The sequence below is a fragment of the Diabrotica undecimpunctata genome, chromosome 7 (genome assembly GCF_040954645.1).
Source record: "Diabrotica undecimpunctata isolate CICGRU chromosome 7, icDiaUnde3, whole genome shotgun sequence".
Lineage (NCBI taxonomy): Eukaryota > Metazoa > Arthropoda > Insecta > Coleoptera > Chrysomelidae > Diabrotica > Diabrotica undecimpunctata.
The window spans coordinates 43,434,034-43,456,050 of record NC_092809.1 but is presented as its reverse complement, the minus strand read 5'-3'; the positions used below and the strand labels follow the sequence as shown (position 1 = coordinate 43,456,050).

General features: G+C 34.1%; 2 protein-coding genes across 2 annotated transcripts in view; one reads left to right on the top strand and one right to left on the bottom strand.

The window, feature by feature from the left end:
• Sugb (Sugar baby transporter) overlaps window positions 1-14,622 on the bottom strand; it is a 90,556-nt gene extending 75,934 nt beyond the window's left edge. The window contains exon 1 of the mRNA XM_072537198.1: window positions 14,406-14,622. Coding sequence (XP_072393299.1) covers window positions 14,406-14,472 — 67 coding nt within the window. The 5' untranslated portion in view covers window positions 14,473-14,622. The remainder of the gene's footprint in view (window positions 1-14,405) is intronic.
• A 766-nt stretch (window positions 14,623-15,388) lies between these two features.
• Sumo (Small ubiquitin like modifier) lies at window positions 15,389-21,578 on the top strand. The gene is made up of 3 exons (XM_072537200.1): window positions 15,389-15,585; window positions 15,668-15,787; window positions 21,227-21,578. The coding sequence occupies exons 1-3, from the start codon at window positions 15,568-15,570 to the stop codon at window positions 21,377-21,379; spliced, it is 291 nt and encodes a 96-aa protein (XP_072393301.1). The 5' UTR covers window positions 15,389-15,567; the 3' UTR covers window positions 21,380-21,578.
• Window positions 21,579-22,017: the final 439 nt, after the last annotated feature.

The window sequence follows — 22,017 nt, the reverse complement described above, 5'->3', positions numbered from 1 at the left end:
AATGGAGGATGGTGTTCTTAAACATCTTTTTCTTTCATTTAATGGTTCGTACAGACAAGGTTTTCACCTACTTTTTCATATATTTTTTAAACTTACCGCCTTATTGCATTAGCGGTTGGTAACTCGCCTTGTTGTCTGTCATGTTTTGACTTCAAGGACACTGTCTTTTCACGTGATAGCTATGGGAATCTGAAATGTGCTCCCATTTGCCGGGTTTCTGCTGTTAGCATTGGAAGCTTTTGTGGTGACTTCATTACACATTTTATAATATTACTAGAATAAACTCTTAATCTTTTCAATAATGTTACCTAAAGTTAAAATAAAATAAATTAAAATACTTATTTTTTACAAAGTTTTTTACATACTTTTTAAATTACATGTACTATAACCACATGGTCTTTTGCTGTGCTATGTTGGAATCAAAATGTAAACTGTATTTAGTTGCAATTGATTGTTTATACAACCTAGTATTTAATGTCTAGTTTCTTAAGCTTCTTTACATTTTACACCATTGACTGCTACATGTCTTTTTAAGGTAACACATTTATATTGACTTTTCAATGGATGTTGGTTTTTCATATTGTGCTTTTTAGATGAACTGATGATGCTTTCTGAGAACACTCATCCTACCAGTGCTGACATATGGGTCAGAAACATGGACCATCTCCAAAACAGACGCAAATCTTCTGCTCGTCTTCGAAAGGAAGATACTAAGAAGAATAATGGGCGCATTCTGTGAGAATATGTAAAGGAAACATTTTTATACTGTTAATCACGTCACAAAAATTAAAACTTTGTGACATTTGAAAAAATATATATTTAGACATACTGATAATACATAAAATTATTCGTCATAGATCGTAGAATACTACTAAGTAACTTGCTTTGCTATAATCTAAAGTAGTAGCTTTAAATTTGAAACTTATTAAATTCTAATCGCCTTTTTATATAATTCGCTTCATACTTCGAAACACTTCCGAAACCCAGTGGAATTCCCTCGGCGGTCTTGGCGCACGTCAGCCGTAGCGTTTCTCCGACTGCCGCGAAGGTTTGATCAGGGATGTATGTAGCAAGAGGCCTTGACGTATCCATGAAAAGAGTTTAGTTTAATCGATGTTAGAAGCTTTCTTCTCTTATTCTAGTTTCGTGATGTTACCGATCGTTGGATATCATGTTGGCTACTATATTCGCTATGCTTTATTGACATTAGCTCTAAATAATTATGTGGACAATTTACGTACCATTGCTCTTATATTTTTTATGGTGTGTAAAGGGGTAGCGAAGCTAAATACATGATGCCCTGTTGGCATCACTTAGCCTCTTCTACTCAATACCTATCTTCACCTCCAAGCTGGTACACAGTGGTAACCTGAGCAACCCCTGAGCTTGGATAACCAACCATCAGTGGAAGGTGGGATCGGGGCTGACGTAGAAGGGAATGTTGGTTCTCCAATGAATAAGGGCTTGAGCTAAGGGCTAACAACCCTCCCTTGTAAAAACCAATTGTTGCAAATACAACGGCTAATGAGATAAACGAGCGAATCCCACAACAACGAACTCAGCAAAGAAAAATTGACATGATTATGGATGTAAAATTTGAAACCTGGAATGCGCGAACCCTCTAAAAGCAGGATCTACGAATGATTGCCCTTATATTTTTATGTCAATGTTCTTCTTAGAGATTTTAGGCTCATTATGTTTTGCATCTAGCTATAAAACGTTGTATGCGCTTAAAAACAATAGTTTATTTTATATAAAATGCCAATGTTCTCTTTTCAAATGTTTAAAAATCTGACTTCGACACTAACCTTGATCAAAATATAAATAAATTTGTCCAAAAAAGAAAGTTCAAAATAGTAATATTAACTCTGCTTTTTCGTATATCTAAATTTGCTCATACATTGATTATATTAAGCTTTGGGGACATACTGTAGGTACTGTTGTCCTTGATCTGTATTTACCAATTCGTCATTGTTGCGTGTGATTGCAGTTTAATCGCATTCTTTTTTTTTAGTTGTTCTAATGAGGTGTTCCATAGTTTTCTATTGTTTAAGTTTCAGTTTATCCCATTTTTTTCTACAAATGGAATATACGTTTCTACATTAAATTCATTGATTTTATTTAGTACAGGGAGTATGGTCAGCCACGCTGGGAAAATATTCTGATTCCGTTTTTTTTTGCATAATTTTGCTTTAAATAGTCCCCTTATAATAAATTTGCATGTTGTCGTGAGCAAATCATGATCATTAATGTTTAAAAAAAAAATTTTACGCAATTTCGAAAAATTAATTCTAAACAAAACATTAACCGTTGACATTTTTCTCTAAAATCGATAGTTTGAAGTTATACACGATTTTAGGTACGAAAAAAAATTTAAAATGGCTATCTTTGATGCTCAAAAACAGTAGTGAAAACTCGAATTTTCGATGTCATTAAAGTTTTAAAATATACATTTCTTTACAAATTCCCTAAAAGCTTTTGTCGATATCTTTATTGCCACCCATTATTTGTTAACGGTAAATTTCACACGTCGAGTTTCGTGACCGCTACAATAAGTATATAAGTTTGCACTTCGCAAGCGCAGGAGCTCGGTATCCGGTGTGTAAAATACGAGGCATGTTTTTTAAGTAAGTACCGTTTTGCGATTCCGCCGCCGCAGCGCTACGGTCGGCATTCCGCGCATGAGCGCTGGTTACCTACATCTCTTGTCTACGCACTGACGCCATTACAGTCTGATTCTTCATTGTATACTTGCTTACTCCAGTGTTTAAGATGCCTCCAACAATCGTGAGTCACGCTGATTGTGAAGTACGGGCTGTTATACGATTTCTTAGTGCTAAAGGCGTAAAACCGATCGATATTCATCGTGAGATCGTTGAAGTTTACGGACAAAACATTATGAGTGATGGAATGGTAAGGAAATGGGTGAGAACATTTAAAGATGGCCGCACAAATGTGAATGATGAAGAACGGAGTGGGCGTCCTTCGGTCGTTAATGAAAATTTGGTGCAGAAAGTGGACGAAAAGGTGAGAGAAAACAGACGCTTTACAATTTCATCATTGTCCGACTGCTTTCCTCAGTATTCTCGTAGTGTTTTGTATCGCGTTGTTACCGAGAACTTGAATTACCGGAAATTGTGTTCACGTTGGGTTCCAAAAATGTTGACGAATTTGCACAAAACCCAACGTTTAGGCAGTGCATTGACTTTCCTTGAGCGGTACCACAGTGAAGGTGAAGATTTTTTAGACCAAATTGTTACTAGTGATAAAACGTGGGTGGCCTACGTCACACCAGAATCGAAACAACAATCCATGAAATGGCGACATTCATCATCACCCAAAAGAGTGAAGTTTAAGCAAACAATTTCTGCCCGGAAAATCATGTGCACAGTTTTTTGGGACAGAAAAGGAGTATTGCTAGTGGAGTTTCTGCCTCGTAATGAGACAATCAATGCAGCATCTTATTGTGAGACATTGAAAAATCTGCGTCGTGCAATCCAGAACAAAAGACGTGGCAAGTTGAGTAATGGTATCGTTTTGCTGCATGACAATGCCGGTCCACATGTGGCTTATCAGACCAAAGATCTCATCAAATCATTTAAATGGGAAACTCTAGATCATCCTCCATACAGCCCTGATCTGGCGCCCAGCGACTACCATTTGTTCCAGCACTTGAAGAAACACCTGGGCGGTCAGCGTCTTCAAGATGATAACGAAGTCAAAACATTTGTGATGCAGTGGTTAACAAGTCAGGCGGCAGAATTTTATCAGGAGGGTATTCACAAACTGGTGCCACGTTATGACAAGTGCCTCAATATTCACGGAAATTATGTAGAAAAGTAGATTAAGCTTTCATGTAAAAATAAAATTATTGCCATATCTTTGCACGTCTTTTTTTAATTCCAAAACGGTACTTACTTAAAAAACACGCCTCGTATATATTTCGGTCTCAAAGGTTATTACTATTTTAATGGGAATAATCCACAATTGAAGTTTAAAATAGATTTATTGAAGTTTCATTTTGTATTTTGAAAACGATTTCTGAAGTGGAAATTGAAGCAATAAACTTATTTTAACACTCTTGCCGCCAAGTGTAACATTAATGTGCACTCTGTATTGACAAACGTGTAACATTAATGTACACTTACAGCGTTTCACGTTAACAAAATAATATAGTTTTGGCGCACGACGAAAAAATTTAAAATATCATTGGCGGCAAGAGTGTTAAACTTCAATTGTGGCTATTTAATTTAAACTTGTGACCTCTAAAGTCTCAGGTTAAGACTTATTGGCGAATTTTGTTGTGCTTGAGAAATTAAACAACCCTTACAGCAGTATAATATACTTTGGAAAGTGTCGGTGGATACTTTCCTGGCGCCCATGCATTCATTAGAGCAACTTCCTGACTACATTTTTCATATTCTTATCAATTTATACATTTTTATCTATTTTCCACCTTTATTCTCATTTAACTGTCTCTGAAGCGCATGCAAATTGGCCGAATCCTTCCTTGAGTTTCAAGTGGCCTGCTAGCCAATCTTCAATTTTGTTACATTTGTATATTACTATTTTGTTTTTTATTACATTGCTCCATTCCAGTACCATCGTAGTTTCCATTTCTTGTTACATTGACGCTCGTACAGAATGCCACACTACCACACTGTTAGAAGTTCTCCCCTCACGTTATTCAGTTGAAAACTACAAAGTGTAAACGCATACCAAAAATAGATCACATACATCAGGCCCGTGATTGAATATAAGGCTAATATATATGCCATGTTCAGTCGCGACCTTACACAACAACTGCTAGGGTTGGAAAGGAGAATCCTGCGTAAAGTAAACTAGAAACGACACGCCTACCCATTCGCATTCATACATCAACTATACATCCAGCCCGTAAATGAGAGGCTCTGCACTCTGAGCAGGAGTTATACGATCAAAACCATCAGAGGCTAAAACTTCAGAGCCCAAAACATAATCAAAACTACCTGCTCATCCTTTGGCAACGTATTCATCAGACATCCTAAAAAAACTCCCCTTCCTCCCCACTAAATTGCTGACCTTAGCCAGCAACAAACTCCCTAATGAATACATGGACATCCTGGAGGCAACTCCACTTAATTACCACAATTAATTAAATAGCTCACTTCGAGCTTTGCTGCGGACAGGAAGGGGTCGGTTTTCTGTAGTTTTTCGATCCAATTGCACAATTATACCTGTCTCTATGGAAACAGCCACTTACATTTTAAATATAAACTCATTCATCCATATTATTCATTAATTATTATACTAATAATTTCTGAAAAGGACCGTTTTAGTTCCAACCCTTTCACCTCCAACCACTCTGGACATCTACCTCCTCCGCAGGAACAACATCCACCGATGTACACCACCAGTGAGACAGAACACAGCGACCCAGAGCTGACATCTAACAAAACAAACCACGTCCTGAAGAGGTGATAGATACCTAAAACAAGACAAACAGAAACACACCAAAGAAAAGAAAAACCAATCAGAGAGAGAACAGCACGACAATGAAGTGAGTGAAAAATGGATCACTTAAGAAGGCACTCTGCCGAAACAGCTGTAGTGATAAATTATAATAAATTTTGTGGAAGTGTTGAAAACAAAAGTTTTCACTATTTTATTGTTAGAGAATAATGCATATACTTTGTTTTCGTCACATTCACGTCACTACTAAATGACGCGAACTCCGCATACGCTACAAGCATGACTACAAGCCTATTATATCTCTCTCATGAAACTTTCTTTACTATTTGTGCGCGCAGATGACCAGCCACTTCTCGCTTGTCGTACTATACAAAATATTAAGAAAATACCAATATTTCAAAGGCACTTAATAAACATAGCTGTCAATCGCGACGGAATGGAAACAGTTATTACGACATTTTTTCACTTTATGTGAACGATATTGTGTTTCGAAACATACCCTTCTAATTTTCTTGAATTTTTTATAGAATCCGTATTTAGATACGTAAGTTATTTGTTCATCGATTACCGAGAAAGAGAGAATTTCAACAGCAAATGATAGCGTTATTAGTATGTTTGAAGAAACATATTATGAAAAAAAATGGTCACAGATTAAAAAAACCTACTATTTCACAGCAAGTCGATGAAAACAATGACAAAAGTGTTTGAAAATACGTTATTTAGTTTTTAACCAGACTACACAGTAAGGGCAATCATTTTCGATAGCATTTTAACAAATTGTTTCCTTAGTTGGTGTGGAGTTTGTCTATGTATTTATCAATAAATAATTAAAACAAAATTTGTTGATTTCATTTCAAGGATGTGGATTTATATCTTTTTAGTGATAAGAATTAATACGTTTTTACGAATATTATATTAGGCTATTGATTATGTACTTTAGAAAGGAACTCGTGATGGTTTAATATTTCATATGGTCAACGGACCCCGAAATATTAAAAAACCGCGGAGAACTATCCTTTAAAGGGGTGCGTTTTTTAGATAGAGGTGATTCTAAGGTGGAAATTCTATGCACTTTTCATACATATACATCTACCGAAAAGTTGTTCAAAATTAAATTTCCTATCGAAACGTCACCTGTTAAATTAAACATAATTTTTTTTTGACAAAAATATATCCAAATCGTCGAGAAAGGAAAAAAGCTAGTGAAAAAAACCGGTGAAGAGGTCACGATGAAGGAGACGGCAAGCGTGTTCACACAGGTGGACTTTACAGAGTTCTCCCCCGAAAAAATTAGGGAAAGAGAGATAGAAATGACCACAAATTTGAAAAAATAGAGGAAATCCTAAATATCGAATGGGAAGAAGATCACTATACGGTTACCAAACCGGGAAGCGGGAATAAAGCAGCAGGCGACTCCTGGGATTAAGCCGATTACTGGGAAAGGTACATATAGATCAGGACAAGTGGAATACTTCCAACTTAATACTATGACCACAATTACAAGGAAGGGCCACTAAGAGGAGAACCGAGGAAGCCGTCAGACCATTTTTATGGTCCCTGCTGAAAAAGGGGAGACGGAAATGGACGGGGACAAGAGACTAGTGGCAATTCTGTCTAAATTGAGGGAAGACATAGAGACTGTAGGGACCACACAGGCATCCCTAAAATAGCCACAGACCTAGTGGGCGGCTACAGAGGTGGGAACCTCAAAAAGTTACCTTTAGAGGTACGGACCTCCATCTCGTGCTGGAGGAGTATGAACAATAAGAAAATAGAGCGGGGACGCAGAAGGTGATCGTTAAGGGAGGCGGAAAATCTTACGCCGAGTTGCTGAAACAAATAAAGGGTGGCGTAGACACGAAGAAGGAGGGAATTAGTGTCAAAAGCGCTAAAAAGACCAGGGGCGGAGACCTCATCTTCTAAGTAGCAGGGAAAGAACAGGCCGAGCGCCTGAAGAAGACTATTGTGGCCCGTACAGAGGGAAACACGGTAGAGGACGTCCGGGAGACATAGACGGAGATGTCACAAAGGAAGAAATTCTGAGGCAGATCCGGAGATATACCGGCAGCAGGGGGCCTAATGACGTCAATCTCGTCTCTATAAGGGAAAATAGAGACAGAAACACAAACGTCACGGTCAGACTGACGCAGAAAGCACTGGAAAAAGAACACATACCCATCGGATGGAACTCATGCAAGATACGAGAGAGACTACATTTCCAGCGGTGCTTTAGATGCCTGCAGTTCGGGCATAGTAAAATCGACTGCAAGGGAGAAAACAGAGCTACCTGCTGCTACAGATGTGGCAAAGAGGGCCACCAGGCACGAGAATGCAGTTATCATGAGGCTTTTTACTTCACTTGTAAAGAATCCGGGCACAAAGCCGACAGCTTACGATGCCCGCAGTATAGAACACTCATCCTGGAAAAACGGAAGCTCAAGAGAGACCCTATCAGAAGGAGTAGGAAAGAGTGGGTGAAAGCACTTGGGACCAGGAATCAGACAGCGTACGGGTAAGTTAAAGAGATAAGAACCATTTATTACGTCATTTCAAATAAATGTGGGAAAGACGAGGGCTGCTTACGACGTTGTTGCAGAGGCACTCGCACAAAGGGAAGGTTATGACATGATCCTATTTCAGGAGCCCAATGTGAAATTGGTCTCTCGAGAGGGGATCATTAAAGATAGGAAATCTGACGTGGACGTATACGTGGTGAATCAAGGAGCTGGCATTACCAGACACTCCGTTAAGAATGGTTATGTTAAGGTATATGTTGGAAACCTGGTAGTGTATAATTGCTATGTTTCACCAAACATCCCGCTTCGAGTATATGAAGAGTACATTGATTCGATTGTACAAAAGGCTAGGATGGAGACTGTACCGGTCGTCATAGCTGGTGACCTAAATGCTAAGGATCATCCATGGAACCCACGAGTGCAAAATGGGAGAGGGAAATACCTATCAGAATGGATCTACGCCATGGGGCTTACCGTGTTAAATGACGGTAAGGCGCCTACTTTCGTGAGAGGTAATAGTGAATCTTTCCTGGACAACACACTGGTTTCAGCGTCATTTCTAAACAGGGTCGTAAGCTGGACTGTTTTAGAAGAAAAATTGCTCAGCTTACACAAGTATGTGAGTTTTGAAATAGCTAGCAAAAGACAGAAACGTAAAAATGAGGATATCAATCTAAAGAGATGTTTAAAGAGGTTTTTATAGATACTTTTGGCTTGATTGGTCCAGGATGTGAGAATGTTCGTGAGTTATTTGAGGGTCTGAGTGATGCACAGGAGTTGGCTTGTGTAAGATCAAATGACAGGTATGAAAGGAAACAACCATACTGGTGGAACGAGCAGCTTAAAAATCTGAGGACAAAATGTATGAGAGTAAGAAGGGAGTGTATTTTTTTGATTAAACTATTCACTTATCCACTAACATGTGGAGTTCAAAATAAGCTTTAAAATGACACCAAAATCTAGCAGGTGATTTATTGTTACAAATTATTTTTTGAATACCACCTCCTCATATACATTTGGGTCAAAAATACAATAGAGTAATAAAGTTATTGTTTAAAATGTATGCAAAAGAATAAATAATGTGATAGTAGCAGACATTAAAGTATTAAGATAATTTATTAGGGTTAATTAAGTAAACTTTCTTGTTTATAGGAGACAGGAAAATCAGTATGTAGTATCATTTGTTGAAATTATGTGTATCATTGGAAGATTCTAGGAAAATAAGTAGTGGTTTTACAGTCTGTTCTATGAGTTTATCCAAACCAAAAATTTTCTCTCATTCTTTAATCATGATTCAAAACAGTTTCTTACAGGTTATCAATGAGTATGAGAATATTATGACTAGCTGCAAGGCATATTTTTGAATAGTTTGAATAGATTTTGGATATATTTTTGCTTAGACTTTTAGATATATCAGTAGAATACTTTTTTTTTTAATTAGGATAAGTGACATTATCCATAAGCATTATAAAACATTTTAGCATTAATTCAACAATTTGTACAAAATATTCTTCAAAGACATCTGAAATATTTCTTCTTGATAGTTTTTGGTTGGTGTTGATTAAAACTCTACTTCAAACCAGCTTCAACAAACCCTTTATGAGATCTTTCTTCTTCATTCTACTTTTTTAATAGGTTTGTGCCTGTTCTATCTTCAGAAATCTTTTTATTTGATATTCAGGTTATCGACCATCTTATGTGGCTGCCCACTCCTTTTTACTGTCACAAACTAGTGTTCTCTATATTACATTTTTGCCTAATATTTCCATCATGTTTACATTTAAAAATATTATGTTTACACTCAAAATGCTATTAAGGTTTAAAATTTTTTTTTATTAAAATAAAATCAATATACTTTTATTGTGTTATATTTTTCACATTCATTCATCAATGTCCTAGATGGGCTACTATAAGCGGAGTAAACCTGGCACTGGACTCGGGTGCAATAGGCTGATATCCTGTTCACCTTAAACTCAGCTATCAAGAAAGCTATAAACAAGAATTATGGCTTAGGCTACAAAATAAGGACTTACTTGTTGATGGAATTGCCATTGGGAACCTGGAAAGTCCAAACCATGCTGCAGGCAGACAAAATGAAAACTATTGCCCAGGAACTGCAAATATAAGAAGTAGACATAGCCGCTCACCAATAAATCTCATAAATAAATGGTTGAAAAGGCATGGATACATAAATAACAAAAGATTACAGTTTATACTACTGTGGAGTAAAAAGACAAGGAGACTTTGGAGTGGGTTTTATGGTAAACCATAAATGCTGCAGGTTGATATTAGGTTTAACTCCAGTTAATGGAGTTTACACTAGGAGAAATACACCTAAGGGGTAAATTTCATAATATGACAATTATTAATATCCATGCCCCAACAGAACCGGAACAAACTTTTGTAAACATCAGCAAAGAATTCCCAGGAAACCATGGTTTCACAAAATACCAAACAGAAACTTTGTCGCCACAATAAATCGAGTACGTGCTAATCATGCACTAACACCTTATTATAAGCACAAAATGAAAATTACAGACAATCCACTGTGTAGTTGTGGTAAAATGGGTACATTAGTACATGTCTTGAATGTCCAATAAATAATGTAAACAGTAATAAACTATATAAAAACTTAATTCACTACAAGATAAACCTTCCAATAGACCTAAATTGTATTATTTTTTCAGGAAATAATAATATCCTTTATGTACTTCATCAACACATCTAGTCCTGGGTGATATGAACGAAACATTAGGAAAACAGCTAATATATTCAGAATCCTTTGGTAAGCATAGTTTATATAATATTACTAGCAAAAACCCTATAGGAGTGGCACAGTTTACAATGACAAATAAACTCAGAGTAGTTATTATGGGTTTCCCCCACAAAAACGTTCATTAAGGAATCTGGATGATACCTGGTACTAATAAATTTAATCAAATAATCATATATTAATATCTAAGCAATGGGCAACCTCCGCAAAAGATGTTAGATCTTATAGAGGCGATAATTGCGATTTGCAACAAAGAATGTAGAACGCATATATATTTAAAAATCATCAGAAGAAGAATCAGTACCAGCAGAAAATAAAGTTAGTGTTAAATGAAAGAGGAGAACAAAATATCATCAAAGGCGAATTGAATATAATCCAAGTCAATAGAGCAAGGGAAACATTAGGCAAAACCTCAAGCAAAAGAAACAAGTAATGCCAACAAGTATTGCCAACAAGTAATAAATAGCAAAAATACAGCTAGGCAGAAATGTTTACAAAGGAATTCCTGATTGAATAGAAGGGCATATAAAGAACTAAGCAGGGATGCAAGGAAAATATGTAGAAGAAAAAAGAGTGAAATATTAAATAGAAAAATACAACAGATTACATCTTCTTCTTCTTTTGGCATCATAACCCTGGATGGGTCTTTGCCTGTCTGGCTATATCCTTCCATTCAGATCTCTCTTGTGCCCTTCTTCTCCATTGTCTTATGTTCATTGTTTTCAGGTCGTCTTCCACGTCATCCAACCATCTCGTTCTGGGCCTTCCTTTTTTCCGCCTTCCTATGGGCTTCCATTGTAACATTTTCTTTGTTGTTTTTGTATCGTTTACAACAGATTACATGCAAGAACAGAAACGGGGCAATTATCAGCGAGAAAGAGAAACAAATGATAAGGTGGAAGGAACATTTTCAAGAGCTCTTAAACCCAGAAAAAGAACAAAACCAAGAGGAAGAAATAATTCACACAGTAGAACAACTAGTTGAGAAAACAACATTAAAAGAAAGTATATATGTCATAATATGCCTGAAAAATAACAAAGTGCCTGGCACAGATGGAATACCTGCAGAACTAATAAAAATGGTGGACATGTGCTATGGAAGTGTATCCATACACAGAGGATTGGAAAGTAGGAATCATACTTCCTATGTACAAGGGGGGAGACAAACGACTCTGCAAATATTATAGGGGCATACCAGTGTTAAATGTCGCCTAAAAGATATTATCAGGAATTATATATCTTGAATCATTTTCGGACGAAATAATTGATGAATACCAATGTGGTTTCAGACCAAATAGGTCAAATATAGACACCAAATACATAATATGTTAAGAGGTATACTTGAAAAATGTGCTGAATATAACATACCAATTTACAACTTGTATATTGATTAAAACAGGCATCTGATGGAGTAGATAGACAAAAAATGTTAAAACAACTAACCATGTTAGGAATACCAAAAAAGTTAGTTAAACATTTATAAATGACTTTGGAGGTTCCAAGGTCATGGTGAGAATAGATGGGGACACGACAGAGGCATTTGATATTAAAAATGGAGTTAGACAAGGTGATGCCTTATCAACAACACTTTTTGGAAGCTATTATCAGAAAACTAGATATGAACAGCTGTATTAATACAAGATCAATGCAAATATGCACATATGCGGATGATGTTGCCATAATAAGCTGCAATAAAAGGGTATTAAGCAGAATGGCTATACATGTAAAGCAGGAAGCCGCTGCATTTATTCTAAATATAAATGAAAGGAAAGAGAAAAAATATATGGAGTGCACAAAGTTGAATCGACATGAGAATCTGAAGGTAGACAACAATACCTATGAATATGCCTCCATCTTTCCCTACCTAGGCTCAATAATACTAAAAATAGTCAGTAAAGAAATACAAGCACAGATTCTTAGTGGTAATAAGTGCTTTTATGCATACAAAGACTTAATGAAAAGTTAGTTACTGAATTGTGAGTCTAAGCTTAGAATCTACAAAACTGAAATTAGACCAGTGGTCACACATGGATGTAAAATCACTTACTCTTACCTTACCTACTAGTCATCATTACCTAGATTCACTGACGAATTCCAATTAAAAGTCACAGATTTTAACTAATACATTTAAAAATTTTATTTTTCTGGCTTACACATGGCTAACATTATGAACAAATTAAACTACTCACATCTAAATGAGTGTGACAGCCTGTTATGTCATTGTAGCAAGTAGAAGGAGACTCCTACACTGATAACCTGACAACTATTCCTAAAAAGCCTGTAAATAGTAGATTCACTATCTCCTCTAATATTGGTCTACCTTAAAACTATATTTCATATTAAACACTAGTCTTGATTTGTAAATTACCACATCTTTACTAGAGTAAATGTTGACTATATCACAATAACAGCTCAAAATAAACTTAATTTAACATTTAATATTTGTGAGAAATGTGAGTATCAAAATTCTGATTTTTAGAAAGCATGTATGAGAATTATCAGACCATGAGTACATAATGCCTTCTGAGAATGTTGGAAGGTGCCCTAAGTATTTCTCAAATTTTTATTAGGTAAATATTCAGTCAATACAGTTGGTAAATCAGTAAAATATAATTAGATTTATGTTTTTGATTGAGTAAGTAATTATTTATGTATTAATGTATAAGAGGAATATCTTAAAACCATTAACATCAGGCAGTGGCAAAGGAAAGTATCTGACAGGGCAGAATGGAAGAATGTTGTTAAGCATGCCAATGCCCATAAAGGGTTATAGCGCCATTAGAAAAAAAGTAATTATATAGTAGATAAACTTCTTATGTGAACTGTACACTGTGTCTCTTATAATTTGCTACCTTATTAGCATTTTTTATCCTTCAGTGAGATCTTAAACATTAAGAAATGTATTAAGTATATATAAAGAATTTATCAGCAACTCGTGTTTTCCTCGTAATGGAATATTTGAAAAAAAAAACAATGAAAAAGTTTTAAAACCATATTTCTCATATTTACAGTCTAGTTATTAACACTGTTAAGCAAAATACCTTACTTAAGTTACTAATAGTAAAGACATTTGCTATGGATATCATGGATCATGCAAATCCTGTATTTTGATTTTGACAAATTGGGTTAATTTATTAATAAGTCAATTGGGACAAATTTGTTAATTAATATCCAAAGATTTGTAAGTTTTTTAGAACTCAACATTCTATTCAATATTGCAAACCCTAATAAAGTTTAAAGATGATTATGAGAGTATTTTTACACTAAATACTAAACATGGATCTCAAGGTGACTTCAGTTTTTGAGGTAAACAGTAGTAATAGCAAAGAATATAGACGTAATAGTAAAAAGTTTTCTTCTTGTGCAGACTTGTTTTTGTTTTTGGAAATAATATAATAAATCAAAACATAAAAATATGGGATTAAAGAAAATTATATTGGTATAAAATGTTTGGATACATATACATATTATAGGAGTTGATATATTTTTCATTCTTTATAAATTAATAAATAATAATAAGTTCTAACTTGTTTATGATCTTTTAACGACAAATTATTCTGTATACTGTTAATAATTGACAATCATAAATTTTTATGCACTGACGTTTATATAATAAATGTGGATTTTTTGTATCCACAAAGATTATTTACAAAATATTTACTTACCAGCATTCCATAAAAAATAATGTGCCTTCATAGGCAGAAGTTCTTTATTCATTTTTGGATACTTCATTATAAACACACTAAATATTTTTCATTGATTGATTAATCGAAATTTTTAAATTTACTAAACATATAACCTAATATTTACACGTTACATTTGTTACCAACTTATTAGTCATTCATTACTGAACTGTTTCGGAGAAGTCACAATTCACAAACTGATTGGCAAAACTTGTGCAATCGAGAGTGGGAGAAGCATCGAGTTAGAATCTAACTCGATGGGGAGAAGCATGGGACAGTTAACATCGAAACAGAAATCGAAGGAATGAAAGCCAAATTCGATTTTTTAATATAGACATTTTTGTTAAAACCTTATGAATTTTTGAATATATTTCCGCATAAAAAAAGATGGGAAAAAGGTAAATGTGAAGGCTCTTTCCTTTTCGATATTTGACCAGAAATTATTTGTGAATAAAACGTGGTTGAAACAAATAAAAAACAATACGATTAAAAGTTAGGATAGCAGCGCCAAGGTCAACGGTGAACGCCAACGCCAACGTAAAGTTTATAAATCAGCCTTAATACGCGACAAATGTTCCGTTCAAATGAAGTGAACATATATGTAAACATTTAAGATTATCAATCTTTTGGGAAGCTGATTTTTGTGGGAATTGAAAACAGTGTTTTTTGTAAGTTTTAGAATATGAAATCCATCAAATAATCGTTAATTCCATAAATAGTTTGAAAATACTGTCCGCAAGTCTGTAACCAATCAGACAAATGCTTTCCATTTCCTGTTGAAACCATAAACATGTATACATACGTCTCTGGTTGAAACAAGAGGCGATTGGATATTTACTTGCCAAGTGTCATCTGTTACGTATTAGCCAATGACTATTCAGAGTGTACGGGAGAAGGACTATTGCACATTAGACTTTAACAGGATGTGACCTCCATGTTTGACAGTTGATCTTTCGTCTTGCTTTGCCGCTTTTTCTAGTGTTCTGTTCTATTCACATTGACTGCCGGCCATTATTTGCAAGCGGTGAAAGATTCGGCGTTGGTTTGTAAAATTGTTGTGAGTCTACCGGCATCAAAAGCTTACAAAGCGTGTAGCTTTTACTTGTAGTTATTTAACTGTAGCTACTTCTCAAATTCCAACAAGATGGGTGATGAAAAAAAGGTATGTTTCTTGTTTAATAGTTTACAATGTCGTCAGTGAGATGCATGTAACATTTTTCTTATCTTAACAATTTTTATTGTAGGCCAGTGATAGCGAGCACATCAATCTTAAAGTACTTGGTCAGGATAATGCTGTTGTACAATTTAAAATCAAAAAACATACCCCATTAAAAAAATTGATGACTGCCTATTGTGAACGTGCTGTAAGTACCTCTTGTTTTTATAGTTAGTAATTGATAACGGTAACGCATTGTCCAAGATGCATATTAGTAACTACGTGTTGCATCTATTTTTCTGTAATAATGGTATTTTTCGTAATTGACATATTTGTTGATACAAGTTTGCAATATACCTATGTATATTAAAAATGTTGACGTCATCTAAATTTAGTTACCAATGGCCATAGGCAAACAATAAGCAAATTGAAATTAAATCTTCTAAAACTAAACAAGGAAAATATTTGCCATACTTTTTCAAATAGGATAGACAGGAAAGAAGCTTTTGTAATGCTAGCAGCTTAAGTTGTTTATCAAGGGTCCCCATTAAGTTAATCAAAAGATTGTGTGACTAGTTTTGATATTTAGTCTTCTTCAGCTTTTCCCTTTTCTGGGGTCGCTGTTCCTTACTCTTAGCCACTCATTTCTGTGCATCATGTCTTCTTCACCTTTACATTTTTAATGTGATATTTAGTAAATATTGATAATTATAAGAGAGAAAACAAAAACAGCTAGTAAAACTAGTTCACCTATAAGTAACTTAACAAAAATTATACTATTATCTCCCTTTGTCATTTCTTGACAGTTATATAGTACAAAAATAGTATACTTTTTGTAGTTTGTAACAAAAGTTTATTTCAGAAATTAATAAGGAGTAGTATAGTGATGTAACAAATATTTGCATTCGTGAATATTCGCTTTCACGAAATTTGTGCGAATCTTTTGTGAATATGAGTATAAGAAAAAAAATAATTTGAAGATTATGTTAATAAAATAAAATCGATTGACTTCTCAGTTTTTTTTATTAAGAAAACTGACTTTATTTTACAAGCTTAGAAAACTATAAAATTAGAGAATAAAAAATAAATGATGCAATGTAAACAAACAAAACAATTTATTCTCTGTAACTGTTATTATCCTGAAGTTTTTAATTTTAGACAATCATCTTGAAAAAGCTAAGAATTATTCAACTACAAACTAAAACTAGTCTGTGTTTTTATGTAAAGAGTTTAAACAAACAAACATGCAGTTCCACTTCAGTTAGATAAGTTCAGATAAATTTAGTAATTCAGCAATTTTCGGAACAATATACATATACTGTAATACACTACACTGTAATGTAATACAGTACTGTATAATTGTTCTGAAAATTGCTGAATTACTAAATTTATCTGAACTTATCTAACTACACACCTCGCACAAATGAAACTGCCGGCAGTGCCGGAGACAATTAAAATAGCCAAATTAAAAAAAAACTGAATATTCGCATTTCGAATTCATGATAAAAAAGATTCTAACAGCGCAACCCGTGGGAATGAGAAGATGGGGTAGACCAAAGCTGAGGTGGATGGACGGGGTAACACAAGATGCCGAGAAGATCGGAGTCAGCAACTGGAAAATGCAAGCGAGGGACAGAATAGAATGGCGTAGAAAGCTTGAGAAGGTCTAGGCCCTCTAAGGGCTGTAGCACCAAGATGATGATGAATATTCGCATTAGTGAATGTCAGTGGCATATATTTGCATTCGCGAATGTTCAAAAAATGACATTTGTTACATCACTAGTACACTATGTTTACTGAATCCAATCCCATTGTTTAGTCAATTTAGTAATTCATTTTTTGCTTTGTTGGACAAAATTTTGACTTCCACCAGAAGTGGCTGGAAGTTACTATACAACTAATCACACAAGCTCATAGCCAATAGCAATTGTATATTAAGAGTAAGAACTTTTCATATGCACTTTATTAATAAAATAAAACTACCTCGATTAAAATAGCAGTTTAAATTATTTTTTATTTTTGAGTCATTTATAAATTGGTATTTACAAATAGAAAGTTAATCAAAATTTAATGAGTATACAACTCCCTTATTCATGATTATTGTTCTTTGTTTAATTAAAGAAGTCTTACAACATTAAGTGTATTCAGCTGTTAATAATGAGTGGTAGGAATTGTAGTATGTTTCTGACAATGACTATGTGCCAAAAATCTCTAAATCAAAATATACGAATTTTGATGTTGTATGTTTGTTACAATGACTGAATGAATGTGACAATGAGTGAATGAACTATATTTACTGATTTTAATATATTTGTTATATTCAGTAAAAAAGATATTGCTATTTGAATTTTCACTTTTATTCTCTTTTATGAATATCTTCCATCAATTGTTGTTTAAGATCATCCCACTCTGACTGCATATACATTAAAAATATATATAACACAGCTGATCTACTTCTTTTGAGATAAAAGAATGGAGATAAAAAGTATTGCAAGAAAGGCAATCAAAATATAAACTCTTGTATATGAAAATATTAAGATTTGCTCAGACTACTAACCATATACTATCTTTCAGTATATTCAGTACACATATTTATTTTAGTAAAATATCAGCCAATTGGATATTTATGGCATATGAAAAATGAATCATTGATATGATTTGTATGTGTAGGAATGCAGTAGACTTTTATAAAATAACTAAAATAATTTAATTTAATAAGTTTTTCAATCTTGTCTTTTGGTAGGAACAAAAACAAGGGATCCAACCAGTTATTAAAATTTTTGAACAAAAAGAGACAGACTACACCTTAAGTTATTAATCAACCAACCACAAACATTATTTTGAGGTAGTATCTAAACCAAAATCTTTATTGCCATTAAAGTTTTTGTCAGTTTCAAGATGGGATGAATAGTTCTCTGTTAATTGTTTAATATCTATTCTTCTAGTAATTGTCTGTTCATTCTGAGATATAAATACCATTTTCAGAAAAGTCCTTTTGTGATAGTTCTTTTCATTTGTGAAAGTCTTTACAGACTAAAAATCTATATTATGGTCTTCATTAACAAGTGTAGCTAAAGAGCACTTGTCTTGATATATTCTACAGTCACTTTTATGAGATGTAATACAATCTTTAACACATCTAGTGGTTTGGCCAATGTATTGCTTAAAAAATCAATACATGGTATACTGTAACTACATCAGACAACAGCTCATTTGGTGATCCATCTTTCATCCTTGAAAATATGTTATTAATAGTTAACAACCATTGTTCCATTCTTTTTTTAGACAGTTATACTGCAAAGCAAATAATACTATCTTAGTTGATTGGTATAGGAAGCCAGTAAGCTCGGGAAAACATATAGTGCTATACGAGATATCACATGACAGTATCAACATGTCTATAACAAAAACCACAGAGCTGGCATTACATCATATCTCCGTTGTTATTGGTCCGATTGGAGCATGTGATGGGTTATGAATTAGAGGGGAGGGGATAATGATTATATTGAGATAGTAAAAACAAAGTGGCTACCAAAAGGGCACTACACAGCATCTTCGTTAATAATGAATATTTAGCAACATATGAAATATCATAGGGCACTATGCATAAAATAGACTTACTTTATGACAAATTTTTAATTTATTGACTTAAAAAAGGCGACTGGCTGAGTACAACATAAACAACTGATCGAATTCTAATGATCTGATCTACTGATCTTCTTCACACTTGTGAAGAAATGATGATGACTACTAGACAGAAGTCTGTTTGTTACTAAGTGGCAGACACGATACTGTAGCTTATTTGTAGTGTACTATTTTGTGTCTCAAAATGTTTTATTTTGTTGTGGCAAAATAAAAGCATTTTAGTAGAACATCATACATTCTAGAATCGGGCCAAATGCTAGTAGACATATAATACTAGACTGACTGTTACAATAGTCGTGTGTCCCCCCAGTGCCACAGAAAACTGATGCAAAGCAGTCCCTGCATCTCTGTCTAATGGGCAAATTAGAAAGAGATGCAGGGACTGCTTTGTGTCAGTTTTCTCTGTTGTACTGGGGGAATCAAACAATGATAATGTTGATATTCCAGAGGTAATTGCATTGTTCTCTTTACTAGGGAAATTATGCCAAAGCTCACATGAATTGTAAACAAACCAGTTAAACCTCAAAATAGCTAGTAGAACAGTGTTAACTATTAATAACCTATTTTCAAGGATGAAAGATAGATTACCAAAGGAGCTGTTGTCTGATGTAGTTTACAGTGTACTAGTCTTGATTGTGGCAAGCAATACATTGGCCAAATCACTAGATGTGTGAAAGATTGTATTAAACCTCATAAAAGTTCCTAGATTATATCCAGACAGATGCTCTTTAGCTTCACATGTGGTTAATGAAGGCCATAATATGGATTTTGAGTATGTAAAGATTTTAGGAAATAAAAGAAACTATCACAACAGGACTTTTCTGGAAATGGAATTTATTTCTCAATGAACAGATTTTTTTCTTCAGGGAAATTCTTCAGGGCTTCTGAAGTCTCAGTCTCCTGAGTGACCAGACACTACTACACTGACCACTAACCAATGCATTACTGCTACTGGGAATAGAGGGTGGTTCATTTATACTGTCAATGATGACGTGGTTTGGGTGGAGGTTAGCTTGGGATTGGCGTGGGGGTTGATGTGAACATTTCTGACAGTAGGATTTTGATTGGCGGGTGGAGCAGACGATACTTTCTCTGATAGGTCTCCATGTCGAAGGTAACTGTATGCTGTCATCTCTTTTATTGAGACAATTTAGCCTTTTTTCAATTTCTTTGGCTTCTTAGATAATTCTTGGTTTATAGAAGCAGATGGGGGATCAATTTTGTGACCTCTATGAAGGTGGTGTTGGCCTAGAGCTGAAATTGAATCGTAATTGCGAACAGAAATGGAATGTTCATAAATCCTATTTTGGATTCTATGATTTTTTTGGCCTATGTAGGTTCGGGGGCAGTCTGCACAAGGAATTTCATATTGACCATGTGATGTCAATGGTTCATTGACCATATGGCTTCAATGGTGACAACTGCAACGTCTATAAATGTATGTTATTAACACTCTCGCCGCCAAGTGTAACATTAATGTACACTTAAAGCGTTTCATGTTAACAAAATAATATAGTTTTGGCGCACGACGAAACAATTTAAAATATCATTGGCGGCGAGAGTGTTAAATAGATAGGATGGTGTATAATTTTAAAAAAACTTCTACACAGCATTTTTGTCATATTTTTTCTATTTACTACAATGAACACTTCGAGACTATTTTTTACAACTTTTTGCTGCAACCTCACCCAATTTTGTCTGAAGATGTTAGGAGAAATATAACGAATATATATATATATATATATATATATATATATATATATATATATATATATATATATATATATATATATATATATATATATCTGCATCTTGACACCATTTACTAATTTTTAAATGAGAAATGATCAAGTTAGTACCTTTAGATTAATCGAGGCTCGCACACACACTCAAGTGAAACACACTGTGTTATTGTAGGTTATAAATAAAATCTTATGTTTATAAAAGATGCTCATGGTCATTTAAAGAAAACCTTTACTTATACAGAAAATTTCTATTTCAGGGTATTAGCACACAAGTAGTCAGATTTAGATTTGATGGAAACCCAATAAATGACACAGATACTCCAAATTCTTTAGAGATGGACGAAGGTGACACAATTGAAGTATACCAACAACAAACTGGTGGATTCTTCCATCGGTTTCTTCTCATTTAAATAATCACAGTGTATTGTTCTTGTATTTTCTTATTTGCTAAATTAAACTAGTTTTAAATAATTACATAAGTTAATTTTAATATAGTTTTTATTTCATATCAACTGAAGTTAAAACCTGCTCTGTAAGAATATGACCATTTGTGTTTTTGGACTCTTATTTTGTAATGAAAACACTTAGAATACAAACCTTTTTCTTATAGATCTTTTGTTTTATTGGCTTATAGCCAGGTAGGTATTTTATTATGTTTATTAACCAATGACAGCAAAACAATGTAAAGAAATACTTAAAATTGTAGTTGAAATACTTTTAAGATTCTAAAATAATAAAACATGAAGATAGATAAAAGAAGTTTACTTTTAAGAGCAAAAATGTTTTGAATAACGGGTCAGATACATGCAACATATATGAGAATGCAATACAAGGAATAAGTCTTGGGAAAGTATGGAGTCAGTGAGAGAAATGAAAGGGGAGAAAGACTAGTTCAGTTTGTACACTACCAAAACATGCCAATTGCAAATACATTCTATAAACAAAAATTTACTTGGGTAGCACCAAATGGAATCGCTAAGAAATTAACTTCATTCTAACAAACAAAATTGCTACAATAAAAGATGTCAGTGTAATAAATAAATTTAAA

Bases quoted from the DNA above. Each gene is read 5' to 3' on its own strand.
- Sumo (XM_072537200.1), top strand. The intron at 15,788-21,226 runs GTAAGTACCTCT...TTTCTATTTCAG, and splicing joins CTGCCTATTGTGAACGTGCT to GGTATTAGCACACAAGTAGT.